The sequence below is a fragment of the Marmota monax genome, unplaced genomic scaffold (assembly GCF_021218885.2).
Source record: "Marmota monax isolate L192 unplaced genomic scaffold, Marmota_monax_Labrador192_F-V1.1 WCK01_AAM20220418_F8-fsc00199, whole genome shotgun sequence".
NCBI lineage: Eukaryota > Metazoa > Chordata > Mammalia > Rodentia > Sciuridae > Marmota > Marmota monax.
The window spans coordinates 1,519,455-1,538,874 of record NW_026694340.1 but is presented as its reverse complement, the minus strand read 5'-3'; the positions used below and the strand labels follow the sequence as shown (position 1 = coordinate 1,538,874).

General features: G+C 47.6%; 1 protein-coding gene across 1 annotated transcript in view; it reads left to right on the top strand.

The window, feature by feature from the left end:
• Window positions 1-19,420, top strand: part of Fstl4 (follistatin like 4) — a 413,115-nt gene that overhangs the window by 195,028 nt on the left and 198,667 nt on the right. Inside the window, exon 4 of the mRNA XM_046467657.2 lies at window positions 932-1,177. Coding sequence (XP_046323613.1) covers window positions 932-1,177 — 246 coding nt within the window. The remainder of the gene's footprint in view (window positions 1-931; window positions 1,178-19,420) is intronic.

The window sequence follows — 19,420 nt, the reverse complement described above, 5'->3', positions numbered from 1 at the left end:
GCTCCCTAGTGCCTAGAGTATCACACTTCAGTTTCTCTGCTTAGCTCTCTCAGTCTCTTAGAATCACGCATTGCCTAACCCTCTCCCTCCCACCCCTGATAAAAACTCCTACTCCCATCAGGTCTCACACCTGACACACAGGAATGCTACATGCAGACAGTTAAGGAGCCCTGGCCTGCTGTGTCTCAGAGGAAGCACCCTCCTCTCAGCCTTTGGAGTTCATAGCGCTTACCTCTTCCATGAACTCTGCCCCCAACCCCCTTTACTTCCCCACAAAGTAGCTCCTGGGCCCCCTTAGCTGTTTGCCTGGCCCAACCAGAGTTGTGTCTGTATGTGTGCCATCACCTTACAGAATGACCAGGTCAGAGAGAGGGAGAGCCAGGTCTTGCTCACCCTTGGGGACCCCTAAGGTACCTGGCACACAGCCTGGCCTAATGCCACAAAATAAATAAAAAGGGTGAAGGAGGGGAAAGAGGGAGCCACGTTGGTAAAAAGTCACTGATTTGAAGAGGTTTCTGGTCTTGTTGGCTCAAGGCTGGGGACAGTGGTCACCGGCTCTGTCCTCTGCTGTAAGACACCTCTGTGTGAGCACAGAATGGCCAGATGTTTTCATTTGTCAACTGGCAACAGGAAAACTGAGCTGAAGGTAGAACCAAGAGCTTATCAAGGGCCTTCCCGTGGGTTCCAGGTGTTGTGTTTGAGATGTTCAGAGCGAGCCATCCACCAACCGGAACTCCACTGGGCAACAAGCCCTTCTTGGCACCAGTGGCTGCCTCTTATTGGAGGGAGAGGGACTCTGTGGAGCCCCAGAGTCCCACCTCAGTAGCCTTAATTCACAGGCAGGCAGAATTGCTGGCCAAGACTCCAGAGAGCCACAGGGAGGCTGCCCTCCACCTGCACCTTGCAGCTGACACTATTTGTGTCCCCACAGGGCTCTCCAGCCACGGGCAGCCAACCTCCTGTGGGAAGAAGCTCTGCAGCCGCGGGAGCCGGTGTGTGCTCAGCAGGGAGACCGGGGAGCCCGAGTGCCAGTGCCTGGAGGCCTGCAGGCCCAGCTACGTGCCGGTGTGCGGCTCCGATGGGGTTCTCTATGAGAACCACTGTGAGCTCCACCGTGCCGCCTGCCTGCTGGGCAAGAAGGTCATCGTCGTCCACAGCAAGGACTGTTTCCTCAAAGGTAGGGAGATGGCTTTCTACCCTGTGGCTTGGAACTTCATGATGGATTCCTTTTGACCAGGATGCTGAGTCTCCAGGTCACAACTGTAAAGCAAGGAAAGAGAAAGACTGGTACTTCGACAGAATGGCAGCTGCGACATTTCAGAGATGCATGTTCTCTCTGTATCCCACCTCCAGACACACACACACACACACACACACACACACACACACACACACACTCATCCTGAGAACAGAATCCAGGTAGGTCAAACCAAATCCTGGCTAGTACAGAACTTGTGTCCATTAGGGACCAAATAAACTAGTATTATCCCAGGATCCATATAAGGTGGACTCTGGCAAGGTGATGATAGGGACCATGTTTACCCCTCTGTCCCATGAATCAGGAAATCATACTGTCCATACACTGTGACCAGATGGACACCAGCACACTGGTTCTCAAGCTGTCCTGGAGCAGTTACTGACAGCAAATCATTCCATGCCTTGCCTGTCTGCCTCTGAGCAAGATACATGGATAGCAAAACATGTCCGTGGAGATGGGACCAAAAGACTCCTGCTTTGTGCTGAGTTGGATCAGAAGAGAAAGGCCATATTGGCTTCTACTAGATGGTGAGGTGGGAACTCTGTTTAACACACTCATATATCTCAGCACCTAGCACAGTGCCTTAAGAAGATTCTCAGTGGCTCAGAGATGCTCACAGATATTAGAGTTAAGAAGCACATTGCTGTGTTGATGTGGCCCCAGTACATAGTATATGCCTTGGACTATATAAATAAAACAAAAGAACCATGCATGAATAAACTAGGAAATGTGTCGAAGGCAGAAGCACAATCTAGGCAGATGGAACAACCTCACATAAACCCACCCAATCAGAGGTGGCAGAGCACTCCTGGGATTGCATGAGGTCAAAGGCCTGATTTGGCCTTCTATAAAGGGGAGAGAGAAGAAGGATTAGAAGAGGGGCCTGCCATGTACCTGCAATGCTAGCCAACAATGGCTTCTAGTGGTCTGGGCTTTGAGGGGCCATGTACCCAAAATGAAGGTGCTGAGCTCAGCCTCACTCTTACAACCCCTCAGTATGTGACTGTCCCCAGAATGTGCATGTGGCACATGTTACATGTATGTGCAGGAGTAGTTGCAGCTGAGACAGGGAGCACAGGTGTTTTAACTGCTGCCACCTCTGCCACATGCCACTTGCCATTATGTAATGGGCCACTCTCCCACCATCATTCACCACCCGTGGCAGCGTGGGCCCTAGAAAGGAACATTTAGCCTGTGACGGGAATAGACTTGGACACTTTCATGGCTGTGCTTATGATGCTAATGCTGAGGTGCTTCAGAATCATGAGATGCATCATGGAAATGAAGCCAAAATGAGCCTAGGACAAATGTCTCTAGTCTGGAAATGCTGCCCAGCACATGCTTGCCAATTCCTTGGCAGCCGTGCACGCTAAAACACTTGACCAGTCGCTCCAGCTTTATTGGCCGTGTTGAATTTTATAGACTGATGTTCCATTCTCTGGTTTCCAATATCCCCCAAATTGCATCTTTCTGAAGGTTTTTATTTCTACATTGGAGTCTGCACTGCCTCCCTCACCATCGGTTATTCAAACAGCATTTCTCATTTCACACAAGGGAAAGAACAACAACCACAAAACCTGAGCGGTGAGGGATGATGAGGGCGAGCCAGGGAGCATGGGGGTGGGAGGGGAGCCTTGAGCTGATAAAGGGCTCAGCTCTGCTACATGCCGATTGAATCTATCCACTGAGTCCTTCTGATGAAATGAGTGTTCCATAGATTCTGTGAATAGTCACCCACTTAGTGGTGCAGAACTGCCCTCCTTGAGATCCCTCTTCAGTTTAGAGCAGAACCTGCAACTCAAAAAAAAAAAAAAAACAACTCGAGTTGCATCAGGCTTCCCAGCTGCCTGGCCTTGTGAACTTCCCTGGGCTATAAAATGGGGTTAGTGGCTATCCCTACCTGCTCCAGCTGTGGAAATAAAGGACATGCTGCACAAAGACCATATAGCCCAGTGCCTGACACATCACAAGTGTTCAGTATTAATGACATGCGCCATCATTGTTTATTCTAATCTAAACTGGCCACCAGCCTAGAGCAGTGAGATGCACAGACTGTGAAAGGAACACAGAGGCAGGAACACAGGCTTTGCTGGGAGGTTCTGGGGGATATTTAGGGGCCCAAATTGCTTAATGGTAAATGAAAAGCAGGCAGAGAAGGTACTGATTGTCAGCCCTGGATGCTGCCCTGGAGATGTCTAGCTGGAGCCAGGACTTTTTTTTTGCACACCTGGCCCCTGGGGTCTGCACTCCAGGAAAAGCCTCCAGCGCTCATGCTCGGGGTCAGCTCCAGACCTGGAAGGCTGCTTCTCTCCTCTCGAAGTCCTCTAGAGTGTGCCCAGTAGATAAGAAAGACCTGGCACCCACTAACAGGGGCTTATGGCAAGGGACAGGCCAGCCCTAAGGGGAGGAGTTTGGGATGAGCGCGTCCCCCACCTTCACCAGAGAGACAGCTCCAACTGGGAGCAAGAGAAAACAAATGACAGAGGCTCTGTTGAGAGTGGGGTGGGGGGTCTTGGGGACAGAGGAGATGTCAAGGACAACTTCCTATTGTCCATACCTTATAATGGCAGCATCTTGAGTTCCATGGATGACAATTTGTCATTTGTCCCAAATTTTCAGGGTGTTATTAATATAGGAAATTTAAAAACATCTTTTTTCCCCCAAGCCAACAAAAATTCTAGAATCATTCATCTTCTATTCTCTATCTACCAGACTTCACAAAAGAGAACTTAGAACTTTATTCTCTGGGACTTTTCTTCCCTTGGAAGCCAAAATGAGAACAATCCGTATGGGGCTGGAATGTGTAACATAAGCAGGGAAGAAACAGCAGGTTATGCTGGACTGAGCCGCTGTAGTTTGGAGTTCATCCTCTGTGGCCAGGGTCCCGGAGCCCCTATGGGAAAGGTCTCTGCTGAAGACTGTTTGGGGACCCTTGCCATTCTGCATGAGCAAAGAGGTAGCATTCTAAACCCAATTTGTGAGATAACTTCTAGTATCACATTCCAGTTGCTATGGCAATGAGTTTCCTTGTAAATGTGGGATGAAAGACACTATCATTTAGGGATGATTAGCATGTGCGAAAATCAGACTGAACCCCAAAGCACAGCTCCAACTAGAGTCTGCATCTTTACACCTCCTGAGTCATAAACTCGGGGTGCCTCTTGTTGAAGGTCAGGGACAAGGAGGGTGACATGGAAAGAAGTCTTTCTTTTTTCTTACGGAAAAAAAATGAAGAGTTGCACATTTTCTCAGCACCAAATACTACCAAGAAAATGCCAAGATATTAGGTGAGATCCACTGTTGAACTCTACCCAGTTTGTGTTCTTAAAGTTCTCTTGTTATCAATGTTGCGTTCCTGTTTGTGGGCTAGTTGACACTTTTAAATTATTTTTCTGACTTGGCTTTACATCCTACCCTGTTCAAGAAGAGCTTGCCCTTCAGCAGACACTCACCAACCATGGTTGTTTTAATACCAGATGATGAAAAATCATGGTTGGCAGTTTTCCAATCAAATCATGAAATTATGGAAGAAAGGAGAACTCTTAGAGATTCAGTTTTAAGTGGATCCTTCAGCTTCCTCGGCCATATATTGTGTTTGCAAATATCTTTTGGTGCTTCTAAGGTGAATTCCCAAGCTAAGAAGTCAGAGGAAATCAGTCTCATTTGGAGAGAGAAAAAAATTAAACATTTACAGTCTTGCTAATCCTTTTTTTAAGTGTTACTAAGCAGGCATAAAGAACTCAACATTTTGTAGATAGATCTGGCTGGTGGTGGGGGCAGGGACCACCTTTTCTTTTCTTATGTTTATTTTGTTGTTACTTGAATCTTGAAACCTAAAGAACTAGGCTCCCTACCTGGGGGATGCACTGTTGTTCTTGCATAGGTCTTTTCTGCCTTACCAGGAAAAGATACTCACATCCTGGGCTGAGCAGCTCAGTCCAGCCCTGGGCAGGAGACCTACTCCTTAGGATGTGTGAAATCCCACAGCAGGCTGTGATGCTCTCGAAAATGACAGGGGATTGTTTTAGCTTTGCCAGAGCAGTCCCTGCAGCAGAGAAGTGCTAAGGCAGGGCTAGGCTGATAAGGCAAAGAGCCAGCCCACACCATACTCTTAGACAAGGCTTGCCATGTGTCCCTTACCTCATCTGTAAAATGGGAATAATAACAACACCTACCTCACAGAGTATTTTCATGATGTTCAATGGGCTGTGCCTGCCTGTAAAGAGCACTCCTCTCTAACAGGTAGCAACAGCCTCTAGATGTTGATGATGTCATTGCAAACACTGGGAAACATTCAAGGGGCAGATGCAAGTGGCTTTTGTGACAATGCTAGATATGAACCAAAAAGCTGATGGGTCCTCCTATGAGTGAGGAAAGAGAAGAACATTGGTCCTCCATATTTGTTACTGAATGATTAGATTTTGACTTTCAATTGGTCAAATGGAATTGACACTTCCACCAACTGGCTCACTCTTTGAAAAGATAAGTAATTGAGACACCTGAGCATCTAGTGGGTTAATAGAGAAGCAAGAGGAGAACCAAGTGTCCCTGATTCCCAGCACAAAAGAAGTTCCTGATATGCATAAAAATCTCATAAAATGTCAGTGCAGCAAGAGTAAGGGATCTATCAGCTTGAGGATATAAGGGGAATGTTTAGAGAAGATGCCAGAAGAAATATTCAAGAAAGATCTTGAAGTTGGGCACGGTGGTGCATGCCTGTAATCCCAGTGACTCAGGAGACTGAGGCAGGAGGATTTGGAGTTCAAAGTCAGCCTCAGAAACTTAGCAAGGCCCTAAGCAACTCAGCGAGATCCTGTTTCTAAATAAAATATTTAAAAGGGCTGGGAATGTGGCTCAGTGGTTAAAGCCCCAGGGTTCAATCCCCAGTACCAAAAAAGAAGAAGAAGGAGAAAGAGGAGGAGGAAGAGGAAAAGGAGGAGGAGGAGGAGGAGGAGGAGGATGGGTAGGTTGAAAGGGCAGAGAATGACCTTGTGTACCAAACAAGGTCATTTGAACTCAAGCTAGTGGGGAGTCAAATAAGTTAATCCAACTTTCTCATTTCCAAGATGGGGACTAGGCCCAGAGTGGACTGGTACTTGTTCCAAGCCACACAGGCAGAGCCAAGCCCAAGGTCTGGGATCTGCTACTGCTACCAGTCCTTGAAAACACCCACACTTGGGGGGTGTTTTTATTTATGTCCCAGAAAGTCATATTCCCAGTAGATGCAATGGCTCCCATCTTTCCTGTCTTCCCCAGAAAACTTCCTGGTATGAAGGACAGCTCAGAGCCATCCTCAGTAAGAAAGACCTCATGCACCTGCATGAGAAGCCTGGACTTCTCCAGGGAAAACTGGCTCAGTCATCTCAACTCACAGGGCCTCTGACCTCAGAAAACCAGGCCATGTCTCTCCTATAAGAAAAGAGTAGGGGACGCAAGGACACCCAGAGGCTCCTACCAGCCCCGGGTAGAAAGCAGAGACACTAGGAAGTGCCCCTCATCAGCCCAACCTGTCTCTTGGAGCTGGAGCTGGCTTCTGCTTTTCCTCTGGGATCCCTCTTCAGTTCTTCCAGTTGTCCTTCTGCTCCTGGTTCTACCCACATTCATGCCCAGAGGCTTTACTTTGAGCTCCATAGGGAAGTGTTTGGGCCATTTTCCACTAAACCAGCTTTGGATAGTTGCTGAATGGCCATTGGCTGTGCCAAAGCTGTGCCAGGACATGAGGATACCTGAATGATCAGGATGCCAGGCCTGACCTTGTATAATTGATAGTCAAAGAAAGGTCATGCTCTAATCCCTAGCATCCCCACTCTGGGTCATGATTTGACAACTGCTTTAGCCAGAGACACCCCCAAGACCTCAAGGACTAGTGGAAATCCTTATGGACAATCTCGTTTTGGATACCTCCTCCCCACTCCATGGATTCTGTCCATTGGTGCAAACCGTTCGGGGTTGACTCAACTGAAAATCCATTCACAGCCAGCCCCCATCCCAACCTCCCTCGGAGCTCAGTCATCCCATTTGCAGCATCTGTTTCCAGGATCAAGAAATACGACTTAAAACAAATGTGTGTTCTTTGAATATTTCCTCTAGATTTTATGCAAGAAAACGTCTTAGTGTGAGCACCCTGAAAATGTGCAAGAATGTTATCAGCCCAGCACGTGTGGTGTGCTTCACAGAGCTGCTGCCTTCTGAATGAATTAATTACATTCCAGTAATTAAAAATTGCTAATAAGTTATTGAGCTGAGAAAGTCTCGCGCTGCATCGATTTCACTTACAGAAGCAAGCTACAACCTCGGAGCCTCCCCAACCCCCACCCCCATTGTTTCCTGTTGTTTTCTGATACCCCCTCCTTCTGGTGTCCACCCCCTCCTTCTCTGCGAGATCCTCAGTGTCTTGGCCACTGAGAAGCTCAGTCTCTCTCCTAAAGCCAAAAGGAGCCAGCTTTTGCCCCAGCATCTCTCCAGGTACCATGTAATCTCACCCCTTTCCCTTCTCTCCACTGTCATTGAGTTCGTTAACATCACCTGACCCTTTTAAATGCCAGGTCCAAATGCCACTTCCCAGGTCTGGTCTTACTGTATCCCTCCTACAGTGACATCTGTCATCCTTCCTGCAGCCCTGCTCTGCTGGCCTCCAGCCACTGGTCCCCATCTGGAGGCCTCTCCATAGACCAGTCATTCCCCGGCAGCATCTTACACAGGGGCTCTCCTTACTCAGGGGCCCTCCTTGGTTATCTTTACACCCCACTTCTTCTCACTGCCCCAGCCATGCCTCAAAGACCCAAACTGCCTCATGTGCAAAGACCCACCTGTACCCCAGCCTCTCCTCCATATTCCTGTCTACCATCTGCTTACATCACACTTCTTCAAACCCACTTCCCAAATGGTTTCTAGAGTGAGATTTCCAAGATACAACCTGGACCCAATATGGTGCTCTCCTGCTTGATCCCTGCCACCCATTCACTCAGCCACCTTGCATCTACTGCAAGTCAGGGACTTTCTGGGCCCTGGGATACAATGGGTAACAGACAAGAGTCCTGCCCTCATGGCAGGTACAGTCTTGTGGGAGAGACAGGCAGCAAACCAAAGATAAAGAATGTCCAGTGGTGACAAGTATCCTGTGGAAGAAACAGGAGGGAAGGCAGTAGTGAGAGCCCCTTAATGTGACATGTGACATGTGACATCTGAGCCAAGACCTGAACAACATCAGGAAGCTAGGCAGTGAAACATTTGAATATCTAGGGGAACCATCCTGGGCAGAAGGAATAGCAGGTGCAAAGACCCTGAGGTCTCTTGCCTAAAGGGTTTTGGGATCCATGAGAAGGTCAGAATTTCTGGACCAGAGTAAAGAGAGAAAAATTGAAGAAGTCAGAGGGGTGATGGGGCAGATCATCCATCTGAGGACTTGTTGTCCATTGGAAACCCAAGCTCCTTGCTCCTTGCCCCTTGCCAAGATCATCCTTCTAATTACTCCACCATGTCCACCAAGGAATGTCCTTGAGGGACCTCCCTCTTCATCTCCACCCTCAGTCATGTCATGGCCTGGAAGAAATGATCTGCCCAGAAGCCTGGCCAAGTGTCTCATTCTTTATTAGCAGTAAACCTTCATGGTCCAGGGACTTCCCATGTGAGCCCAAGGTAAGAAGAGGTCATCAGAACTTCTACCAAGAGCAAGAGCCTCCTTCTATTGAGACTTCTAGTTAGCTTGCCTAATTCCCCTCCACACTGAATGACCTGACAAGTGGGGACATTTGCTTTATCTTTCTACCCATAGCATACTGGAGATGTTCCACTTTTTAGATGAATGCACAAATTAGTGATTAGGTGTTAAATAGGACATATGCAGTCCCCTTTAAGTTCCCCAAGTGACAAAATGGGAAGCCCTGATTAGAAACCCTACAGTTAAAACAAATCAGAGAGGACCAGCAAAGGAGCAGACAGAATCAGGAGGAGGACCCTGCCCAAAGATCTTGTTGGATTTTCCACACTGTGAGAGCCATCAAGGGTATCAAGGGACCATGAGGAAGGAAGGGGACCTGGGGAGCAGGGAAGGGATAGAAGTAAAGCCCCTGGCCCCACATGTGTCCATCCAGGAGGTCAATTTGGGGAAAGCTCTGCATGGAGAGATAAGGGCGTTGGCTCAGGTGTCTTGGCCCATTGGAGCAAAGCCCATGCCCAACACTTGGGAGGTTTCAGATGATCACTCAGAGTCAAATGTTTGATTACTAAGTGAGAAGAAGTTGATTTGGGACTTCCTTAAGGTTCTCCCCTATTGCGTCTTCAATTACAATCAAGGCCCCCATGTAGCAGCCGCTAAATGACACTGTGTATTGAATCTCTGTGCTCAAGCAGTTTATCTAATTATCTGTGGCAAACTCAGCAGCTGTCAGCCCAGCCACAGCTCAAACATGTTGACTCTCCTGCCGCAGAGTGTTTTCTGCTCACTCACAGGCTCCAGGAAAGGACTCCTTTGCTCCTCTTTAAGTGGGGATCCCTTTCAGGTCTTCTGCTGCCTGGTGACCTGAGGAGCTGGAGGGAGCAGTGGCAGAGACAGTGGGAACAGGAGTTGAGCCGAGGCCTGGTGGTGGTGCTGCTCCTGGTCCTCACCCCTGCTGCCCTTACTCCTAGTTCCCATGGCTGACGCTGGAGCCCAGCCTCTCTGCCCACTCTTCTGGATAGGAAAGCAATGGCCATCTTTGGGCCAACTTTGTTTTCCAAAGAGGAAGGAACACTTAACCACTGTATCAAATAACTGAAATAAACCAGAGGTGTTGGAGGGCAGATCCACGCAGTAACCCAGGGAGGTAGGGAGGGGCTCCATCAGCAAAGTGTCTGTGTGGATACAGTCCCCAGGAGAGCAGGCTCGCTGGACACAAGGCCACACCAAATGACCAAATGCCAGGTGTGTGTTGTTAAGTCTTCATCCAGGAGAGCTGAGGGGACCAGCACCCTGGGTCCCCAGATCTACCTGTGGTTCATTATCATGGGTAAATTTGTCCCCACTCAGCACCAGATACCACAGGAGAGCCATATCCAGGACATGGAGTGTTCTCAAGACTGAACAGGAAGGCAGAACTTCCCAGCAACTGATGGTCTTGGGCATCTCCTCCTTGCTACCCTCTGCTTCTTCATGCTCACTTCCACCTTCCCTCATCCCAATCACTCATTAACAAAGGTAATTAGAGTGGAAACTGCTTTCAAAAATCCTGCTCTAGATGAAAGGGGCAGAAATCACTTTGTTTGCATGTAATTAAAATAGCCAGATGCAATGAACTCTGTTCACTTATTACAAGCAGAGCCATCTGAGAGAGCAGTTCTCTTGGTCACTAGAAAGAAGGGCTCATCCAGGGACCTGGCAGCCATCTCCATTTTCTTGTCTTCCTTAGGGAACTGTTCTATCTTCCTCCACTGTCTGTGCTCAGTCTATTCTCACCCCTTTGATTGGCTAAGGTGGACTTCCAGGGTCTGGTCCCCCAGTGGTCACACAAGTGACTTCTCCCTCCTTCACTCTCTCTACCTGGCTGAGCTCTCTGACACTTCCCCCTATCCTCCACCCCCCACCAGTTTCTGTCTGACTGCTTCTCAGATGCTGTGTAGCTCATCCAGTGATCCATATTTCCACCAGAATATAATAAATAGGGATTTGCAGGAATCTTCATTTGTAGCTAGCCAGATGGAGCTTGATCTGTGTGGACCCTCACAATTTTCATTTAGGTAACCCTTAAATGAGAGGCATTAGAGGGTGGAATGGGTTCAGTGGCAGAACCTTTCCCAATAGGTGGGTGATAGACAGGAAAGAAAAAAATGAGGCAGAGGCCTATTGCAAGACTGCAAAAGGACAAATACCCTGACCAAGGAAGGCATTGCAAAAGGGACATGGGATAGAGGTAAAGGTGGCACAGAGAGAGTCAGTTACGTGTCATTGTATTTATGTAGACAGTGAGCTTCTTGTCTCCCCTTTCCACGCATGAACAGATGACTCTCAACTATTCAGCCTCAGTAGTTACAGGAAAGTTAGTACAGCAGTGACCATGGATCTAGCTCTAATTCCACAGTCTGGGTAATCCCACCAGGGCTGCAGCGAGAGTTAGCAGAGGTAAAGCCCTAGCAGATCTATTCAAACAAGAATTAAAGATAAGTTTACTCCTGCAGCAGAGGAGGAAAGCACTCTCTCAAGACAGCAGAAGAGTGTGCTTAAGAGAAAAATTAATACAAAAAAAACAGAAGCACATTTTAAACAGCAGACAGTAGACTGGGTTCTACTGTCAATTCAAGAAAACATGAACTCTGAAATGAGATTTTAAAAAACAGGAATATAAGTCAGGTTAACGAAAGTCAAAAAGAAAATCAAAGCTGGAAGAGGTAAGTGAACAATATAAGGATCTTGAAATATAATAGTAGACGTTCCATCTAAATGTCAAGTAGTCATGGGCAAGATTAACCACACAGAGTCATCCAGTTGTTCTATAGTATAGAGAATAAACTTGAATACCTCTCCCAAAATATATAGAAAATGAGGGGGAAAGAAGGTTGTGAAATCATGTGAGAGATGATGTGTATATGTAGGACAGAGATGAAAGATCTAACATGTTGGTGATTAGTCATCTCAAAGAGCACAGAGCAAATCAAATGAACACAATAAGCAAACAGATATTTGAAAAGCAATCAGGTATCACATTGGGGCTCTCAGGTGTTCCCAGCTAATCCCATCCCTGTTCCCCAGTGATGACTTTTCCCCTTTGGTCTGATTCACATCAAAGATGAGTGTTAGACAATATTTGCTGTGAAGGAAAAACATTCTGTCCTTAGACTTTTTCTACAACATGAAAAAGTGACAAGGCCGTAAAGAGCATCTGCAGGGTCTTGCAGTGATGGGATTGCGATACAGAAGTTGTGGACTCATCGCCTGGGGATCCGTGTGTGGAAACAGCAGGAAGCGAGCTCTGATGGGCAAAGGCTCTGGTAATGCACCACCCACATATTCTTGGCCCTGGGGGGAAAAAATGAAAAGACAAACCTCCAACAATCTATAGACAAATCAATTTGACAAAAAGGCAGTTGTGGTACTTAAGGCCCAAAGGGAACACAGTGGCTCCTGAAATGAGAAGTTGTCTAAATAATGGTTTCAAATAGAGTTAACAAAAATTGCAAAGGTTAAATAAAGAAATTAAGTGTGCTAATTTCTTTCACTGGTTTAAGGGAATTTCACCAGATCATGCACAATTTTTGACTAAGTGTGTTAAAAAGCATGTCAGGCTGCATGTGGTGGTGCACACCTGTAATCCCAGCAGCTCAGGAGGCTGAGACAGGAGAATTGCAAGTTCAAAGCCAGCCTCAGCAACTTAGCAAGACCCTGTCTCTAATTTTTTAAGGGACTGGGGACATGGCTTAGTGGTTAAGTGCCCCTGGGTCCAATTTCCAGTACCAAAAAAAGAAAAAAGAGTATATAGCAGCCCAACTATGCAATTTCCCATTAACCCCATCCTCATAGCCCAGAATGAACCTGAGACTGGCTCCAAATGAGCATCCCCAATTGTCCCCATCTGGTTTTTTTTTTCCTGCCATGTCCAGTGACTATGAGTAGGATCAGCCAGCCATTGGTTGAATTAGTCTTTCCTAAAATCAGACTGTCCCCTGTCTTCATCAAGTGGCTAGTTGTGCTCCCTAGAACTAACTGGGATACTAAGGCTGTGAGTGAAGGAGAAGAAAACCCCCCTCATCCATTGCAGTGGGTCTTCCTTATGCAGTGATGGCTTTGTGAACAGGAACATGTCAGTATGCCACTGAGTGGGGCAGGGCAAGGGGGACGGTTGGCACTGTGGATTCGAATGTTCCATTTAGAACTATGAATATGTGATTAATCATTAAAGAGAGATATTCATGAGAGCCCTGTTGCAAAAAAAGCAAAGCAGAAGAACTGCCCCTGGGGAGATGGAGGTAGAGGTTAAATTTCCCACAACAGTCCCCAGTGGGATGGAGCCATGTGCAGTAGAAAACAGTGGCCATTGGATCTGCCACCAGCATAAAGGCCACCATTCACTGAGCATCTGCCAGGCTCCTGGTCCACTGCCAGGTGCTTTATGGGCCTGGCGTCATGCAGCCCTCCTCCTCAGTTGGCATTTTACTGCAGGACAGAGAAAAGCCAAATTACCCAGTTACCGAGCTGGTAAATGAGTGTCAGAATGGGGACCTGCCAGTTCGCTTTCCCTATATGCTGCAGTCACTCCATCAGCCAGGAGGGACTTTCCTGGGGGGAGAGAACTTGACCTGAACCTGGAAGAATGAGATGCGAGCAGCCAGAGCAGCAGCAGATGGAAACCCCGAACACAGCCTTGCTCAGGGTTACGATGCCTTCCTGCCTCCTCCACCAGACCTGGCACTTGAGACTCGTCAGATCACATGTACCTAAAAACAACCAGTCCCCAAAAGGGAAATAGGTGGAAGTTAGAATTTGCATGACATGGAGCATTGCTGTACCCAGTCATTGTAGTGAAAAGAATCTCTTTCACACACCTTCCCTTTTTGAGCCCCAGTGGCCATCTCTTCCCATGTGATGGTGTGACGTGACCACCACAGCGAGCACACTGCCAGGAAACAAGTCCATGCTGAAGCCAAGTGAGACAGGGTGACACCTTCATCTGCAAAGGAAAGTGAACCCCATACTTCTCTGTTCCTCCTGTCTCTCCCCTCCTGCCTTGTTCTTCCCACCAGCATCCCCACCCCCACCCTGCCAAATTGCAATGGTAGGAAGCTCTTGTTTCCATGCCAATCATAGACACTCCCCTGACATGTTAAAGCAACAAACTTTCCATTTTAAAAAGTTATGAGGTTATTAGAGCAAACAGTTGTGTCCATCAGGAAGCCCTCTTGAAAATAGGGATCTGTAGAAAAGGAAGGCAAAGCTCACAGCTGGGAAAGGTGGATCCTCTCCTGTGCAAAACATTAGCAGAAACCCACCTGCTAACTGAGAGAAACAGTTTGCAAGAATGTGCCTGCCTAGAAGGCTGGGAAGAAATAGCTGGAACAGAAGGTACTACCAGCTTTCTTTTGGGTACGGCTCCACAGAGATTCAGCTGGTTCTGATCATAATCATTCAAATGGACAGCAAATTATTGTAATTTCACCCTCTCACCTTTTTAAAGAGACCAGCAATTGGATGGGAATGGCAGGCAGGGTAAGAACTCACTTAACTGTTATAAGTCAGGTCCAGGGCTTTTTCTCACTTAACCCTAGGGCTACTATTATGCCTAGTTGGCAGATGAGGAAAAATAAGGACATGCTGGTCCTGTCAAGGGCACACCCCATCCTGCTGGCTCAGAAAACACCCAGTTTTTGAACATCAAAGTCTGTGTTTCATTTTCCCACACTGTGGCCCAGTCCCTTGGCTATAGATGGAGCATTAGCTCTCGGGTCAGTTCACCTGCCTCCCCTGAATTGTAATTCCCACCCATCCCCAGCACCCAGGAGCTCCACCAGAAAATAAAGGAGGGTGTTTGACCCCAAAAGTCCTCACTTTCTTCTTACCTCCAGGCCTTCAAGGTGTTTTCTGCCAATAGCTGTTTTCCCAGTAAAGTTCTCTTTTCTTCCAAAGAAGCTTAAAAGTTTAAACAATTACTGAAATTATAATTAAACATGCAAACAATGTAAGATACAAACCTAAGGGGAGAAAAACCAAAAGGGAATGAAGGCATCAGATCTCAGAACACAAGGAGGGTGGACCAGGGAAGGGAGGACGCAGAGGGCAGAGGGCACCCACTAGTTCCTAATGTGATTCCATTCTAGGGATGCCTTGGTCTGGGAACCACACACTTCGGGTCAGGCTGGCAAACTGCCAAGTTCAGAGACACAGAAATCAGAGCGTTGAATCTGCCACTCTGGTGACTAGAGCTGGGAGATCAGGGAGCTGTCGTCAGTCCTGGAAATCAGTAATGAAGCCTGCAGCCTCTTAATAAGGCAGCAGCCAATTAACAGAGCAAATGTTTGAGGTGTCCCCGCCGAGTGATGGGATGTCGTGTCTTCTCCCAGAGCCCCCCGGGGCTGTCATTCCGACAAGCAGGTACATGACTTAAGTTAATTGGAGAAAAACTCCTTCTAGGGAAGTGAGCACTGGCTTGCCATTTAATGGGACCGAGGTTTGGTTTTGATAAGAATCTTTGCCTAACCCAACAAAGGACATGTCCTTCAGAAAGGCCCTCCACTCCCTCCCACGCCACCCCACCACCATCATTGTGTTTGGAAGTTTCTGGCCCTGGGAATCTCAGAGCCAAAGGTCAAAGCTGGGCATCTGAGAGCCAGGAGACCTTCGGGAGGAGAAGGCTGAGCAAACATCCTCCATACGGGGGGCCACTCTTCCCACCCAGCAGGTAGGGTCTGGGCAACACCTGCTGTGTACTGGGCAGGGTCTAAGCTCCAGGACTGGACCAGGAGGAAGGAAATATAGGATGTGGGTCGCAGGAGAGGTTGTGACAGGAGAGCTCAGGATCAGCTGGAGATAGTTGGCCATGCCATTTCCAAATGTGCTAAGGAATAACCTGTCATGCCCATGTGGGCCTGCAGGGACTGTTCCAGCTAAGGCAAGAGGCCAGGTTCAGAGTGAGGAAAGCCCATGGAATATCCACCAGGCAGTGAGTCTCCCTCTTCCCCAGCCCTCTCTCCAGCCACCTCCTCATCCCACTCCTACTTCTTTTCTTCTCGGTTCCCCCATTCCACTTTCCTTTCCACCCTCCCCATGAAGTCTGCCTTGAGTGTGCCCACACATATCTAAAACCAGTGACTGAAAAATAACATGTTTTCAGTTAACTGGGAGTATTTACTGAGTGGCTCCAGCTACTAGCTTTAACTTTTAATGATTTAACCAGCATCACTAGCAGAGAACTTAGTCTCTGAAACAGTCCATCGCCCATCCTGCCCAGGCCTCAGAGCCAGCATGAACCAGGGAGATGGAGCCCTAGCATTCGACTTCCCGTGATCAAGTGTACATTGTCAAATCAAGTTTGTCTTTAGTGGGAGGAATCCCTGTCTCCAGTTTTTCCAGTGATCACAGTCTGGATTATAAGTAAATGACTAATCCAACAAGCAAATGAGTTGTTTCTCAGAGTTCTTGCCTCCGCTTTCCAGTAGGAGGAGAGGGAGGGGGATGCTGGGAACTAACGGTTATTGCAGGTAGGTGGAAATTATCAGCCCCACTGTAAGGAAGAGGCCCAGGCTTTTGAGGAGGAGGTATGTTAGGTGTTGGGAAGTGTGTTATGCCCTGGTAACAAGTAGCTGCCACTAGTAGCTGTCACTAGCCTGGGGAGCTTAGTGATATCCTGTCTCAAAATAAATCTTTTTTTAAAAGGATTGGGGATGAGGCTCCGTGGTCGAGCGCTTGCCGAGCACAGGCAAGATCCTGGGTTCCATCCCCAGAACCGCCACCAGTAACAGAGAGCTTATTTCTCACTCACACTACACATCCAGCATGGCTCAGCAGGGGCTCAGCTCGCCATTGTCACATAGACCCACTTCAACATAGCGTCCATGGTCATTGCTGGTCAGAGAAGAGAAGGTGGCGAGTGAGTCAAACCTGGCTTGCTCAGCTTGGAGTCCATGCAGGTTCACTTACACACTCATTCCCTGGAAGGGCAAGTCACACATGCAAGGCTAAATTCAGGATTTGTGGTAACTACTGAGGCCAGAGAGGGCAGTGGCCCTGCTTCTGCATGTTCTTCCCCAGTCCACAGCACGCAGCCAGAACAAGCAGCCTGGAGCAGAACCAATGCTTTTAGCTCTGATGGAGGTGGATATATCCATTTGCACCTCATGTGCCAGGGGTGGTGGGGTTGGGAGATGGTGAGAGCACAGGCCCACGAGGTCAAGGAATAGGTTCTATAGTCCCAGGTCTTCTGCTTCTCAGCTCATTGTGAACTTTTTGAGCATCATTTTCCTGATCTATAAAATGTGGCTGCTCACAGCAATTGCTTACCAGCAAGTGTTAGGTGTTGCTGCTGCATTTTTTACTTTGCTTCCTAAGCCCTGATTTATTTCTAACTTAGCTTCCAAGTTCCATAATGGACAAGATGGCTGAGATTAAGGAAGTAGAAGACAAGAGGGTAGCTTGGTCACACAGCTGGGGTACAAATGAATCACAGAGGGCCTGAATTTCAGATCTGCCCAGATTCACCAGCAGGTTGGGTTGGCAACAGCTAAACTGTACTAGGTGAAAGAGAAGCCAGAGTTGTGGCAACATGGAGCGATCTCACCTGAAAAGGAACAAAGTGTCCCGGGTCACTGCCGTCATAGGTGTCTGCACACACAAGCCTGGACTGGACTGACTTCTGGGTCTAGTCATGCCTTAGTTAAGGTCACATGCAACTCACGTGCAAATGGATATATCCATCTCCATCAGAGCTCATTCCCAGAGAGGAGTACATTAGAAATGCAGTAAGCCACTTTCTCTCTCCATCATGTCTAGGGCCCTCTCTGGGGCTAAAGAAATCTCTAGAGAGACTGTAAATTCAGAAAACAGAACATAAGAGCTAATGGGTTTAAGGCTCAAACTCATTCTCTTTGTGGACTTCCAGAATAAAACAATCTCCTTACAGATAGCTTAGGTGCCTCCTGGTTATTAAATTCATCTTGAACTTTGTGCCCACCAGGTATCCCGAATCCCTAGACAGGAATGACAAAGTCACACAAACAAGGTGATCTTTTAAGTTTTCTATCAGACCAGCTTAACATTTTTAGCTCAACAAAAGCAATTGCATCAATCATTCACAAATTTCTAATGAACGAAATGTTTTAGCCCTGAAGCCTCCAAGGTGTTTAGAGCCTCCACAAAATTAATACTTCATGGACAAGATTAAAAATTCCCCATTATTTTCCAGGTTTTGTGCCCTAGACCCAGGTCTGCCCCTGGTCGAACAAACTCATGCATCAGAGACCTGTTTTCCTCTGACCATTGGCACTGCAGCAGTGAGTTGGGATATGAGAGATCAAGCCGTCCCCTCCATGACCTGGAGGGGCAGGTCCACCTGGCTCCTTGCTGCATCCTGAACCTGACCCAGGTCCTGGCCCAGAGCAAGGGTGCAATGAACACTTGGTTGGGAAGGTTGAGCACAAGATGGGAAGAATGGCAGGGAAGGGATCAGGAAGTAGAAGCCAAATGACATTTAGCTTGGTCAGTAGAGCACCAGTGGTTAATGATGACAAAGCCAAGAAAGGACTGAGGTAACGGTGATCAACAGGGTTGTGCCCAATTTTTCACACACCAGCATCACCTGCGTGAATCCAAGTCTCCCTTGCCTGGGTATCTCAGAAACGCCCCAAGTCCATACCCATTCCCACAGCCACAAGTTCACCTCTCCCTCCAGGGACCTGGCTTAGAGTCTTGGTGACCCCTGCACACAGCTGTGTCCACATGCAAGGCTCCCCTACTAGAACATTCACAGGATTGGAAGGGAAGCCACTTGTTGAGAATGAAATCTTTTCTTTCACATTTTATTATGAAACATGGCATCCAGACAGTGGGGTACAAGTGCCTCTGTACAGTTAAAAGCATAATCATTAAGACAAGGACTGTGTTTGGGGGATCCAGCTGGGCTTTAGAAATCTTCCCCCTTTCAGGCACCCCTCCTCTCTCCACCTTGGAAGTGACCGCTGTCCTTTCTGACTTCTATGATCATCATTTTCTAACTTTTCTTTATAGTGATCTTTATTTCTATTTATAAGTATGTGTCTCAACATGACTGACATTTTTCTTGTTTTTGAACTTCATATAAATGGAGCTGTGCTGTGCACACTCCTTTTTGATTTGCTTCTTTCACTCAGCATCATATTTGTAAGATCATCTGTAAGGAGGATAATCATAGCCTGTTCATTTCCATGGCTGAATGTCCCCCTATATGAATACACCACAATTTATCCATTCTGTGGCTGAGGGCCAGCATTTGGGTTTGTTCCCATTTGGGGCTCTTCCAAGCGATGCTGCCAGCGTCATTCATGTGTATGTCTTCCAATGCACCTGGTCACCTGTTTCTCTGGAGTGTATCCCTCGGCAGTGTACCACATTCACCTCGCTAGATATTACCATACTCATTTCTAAAGTTATTGATTGACCAGTTTACCCTGCAAACCACAGTGTATGAGACTTCCCATTCTTCACATCCTTACTAACACTTTTGACTT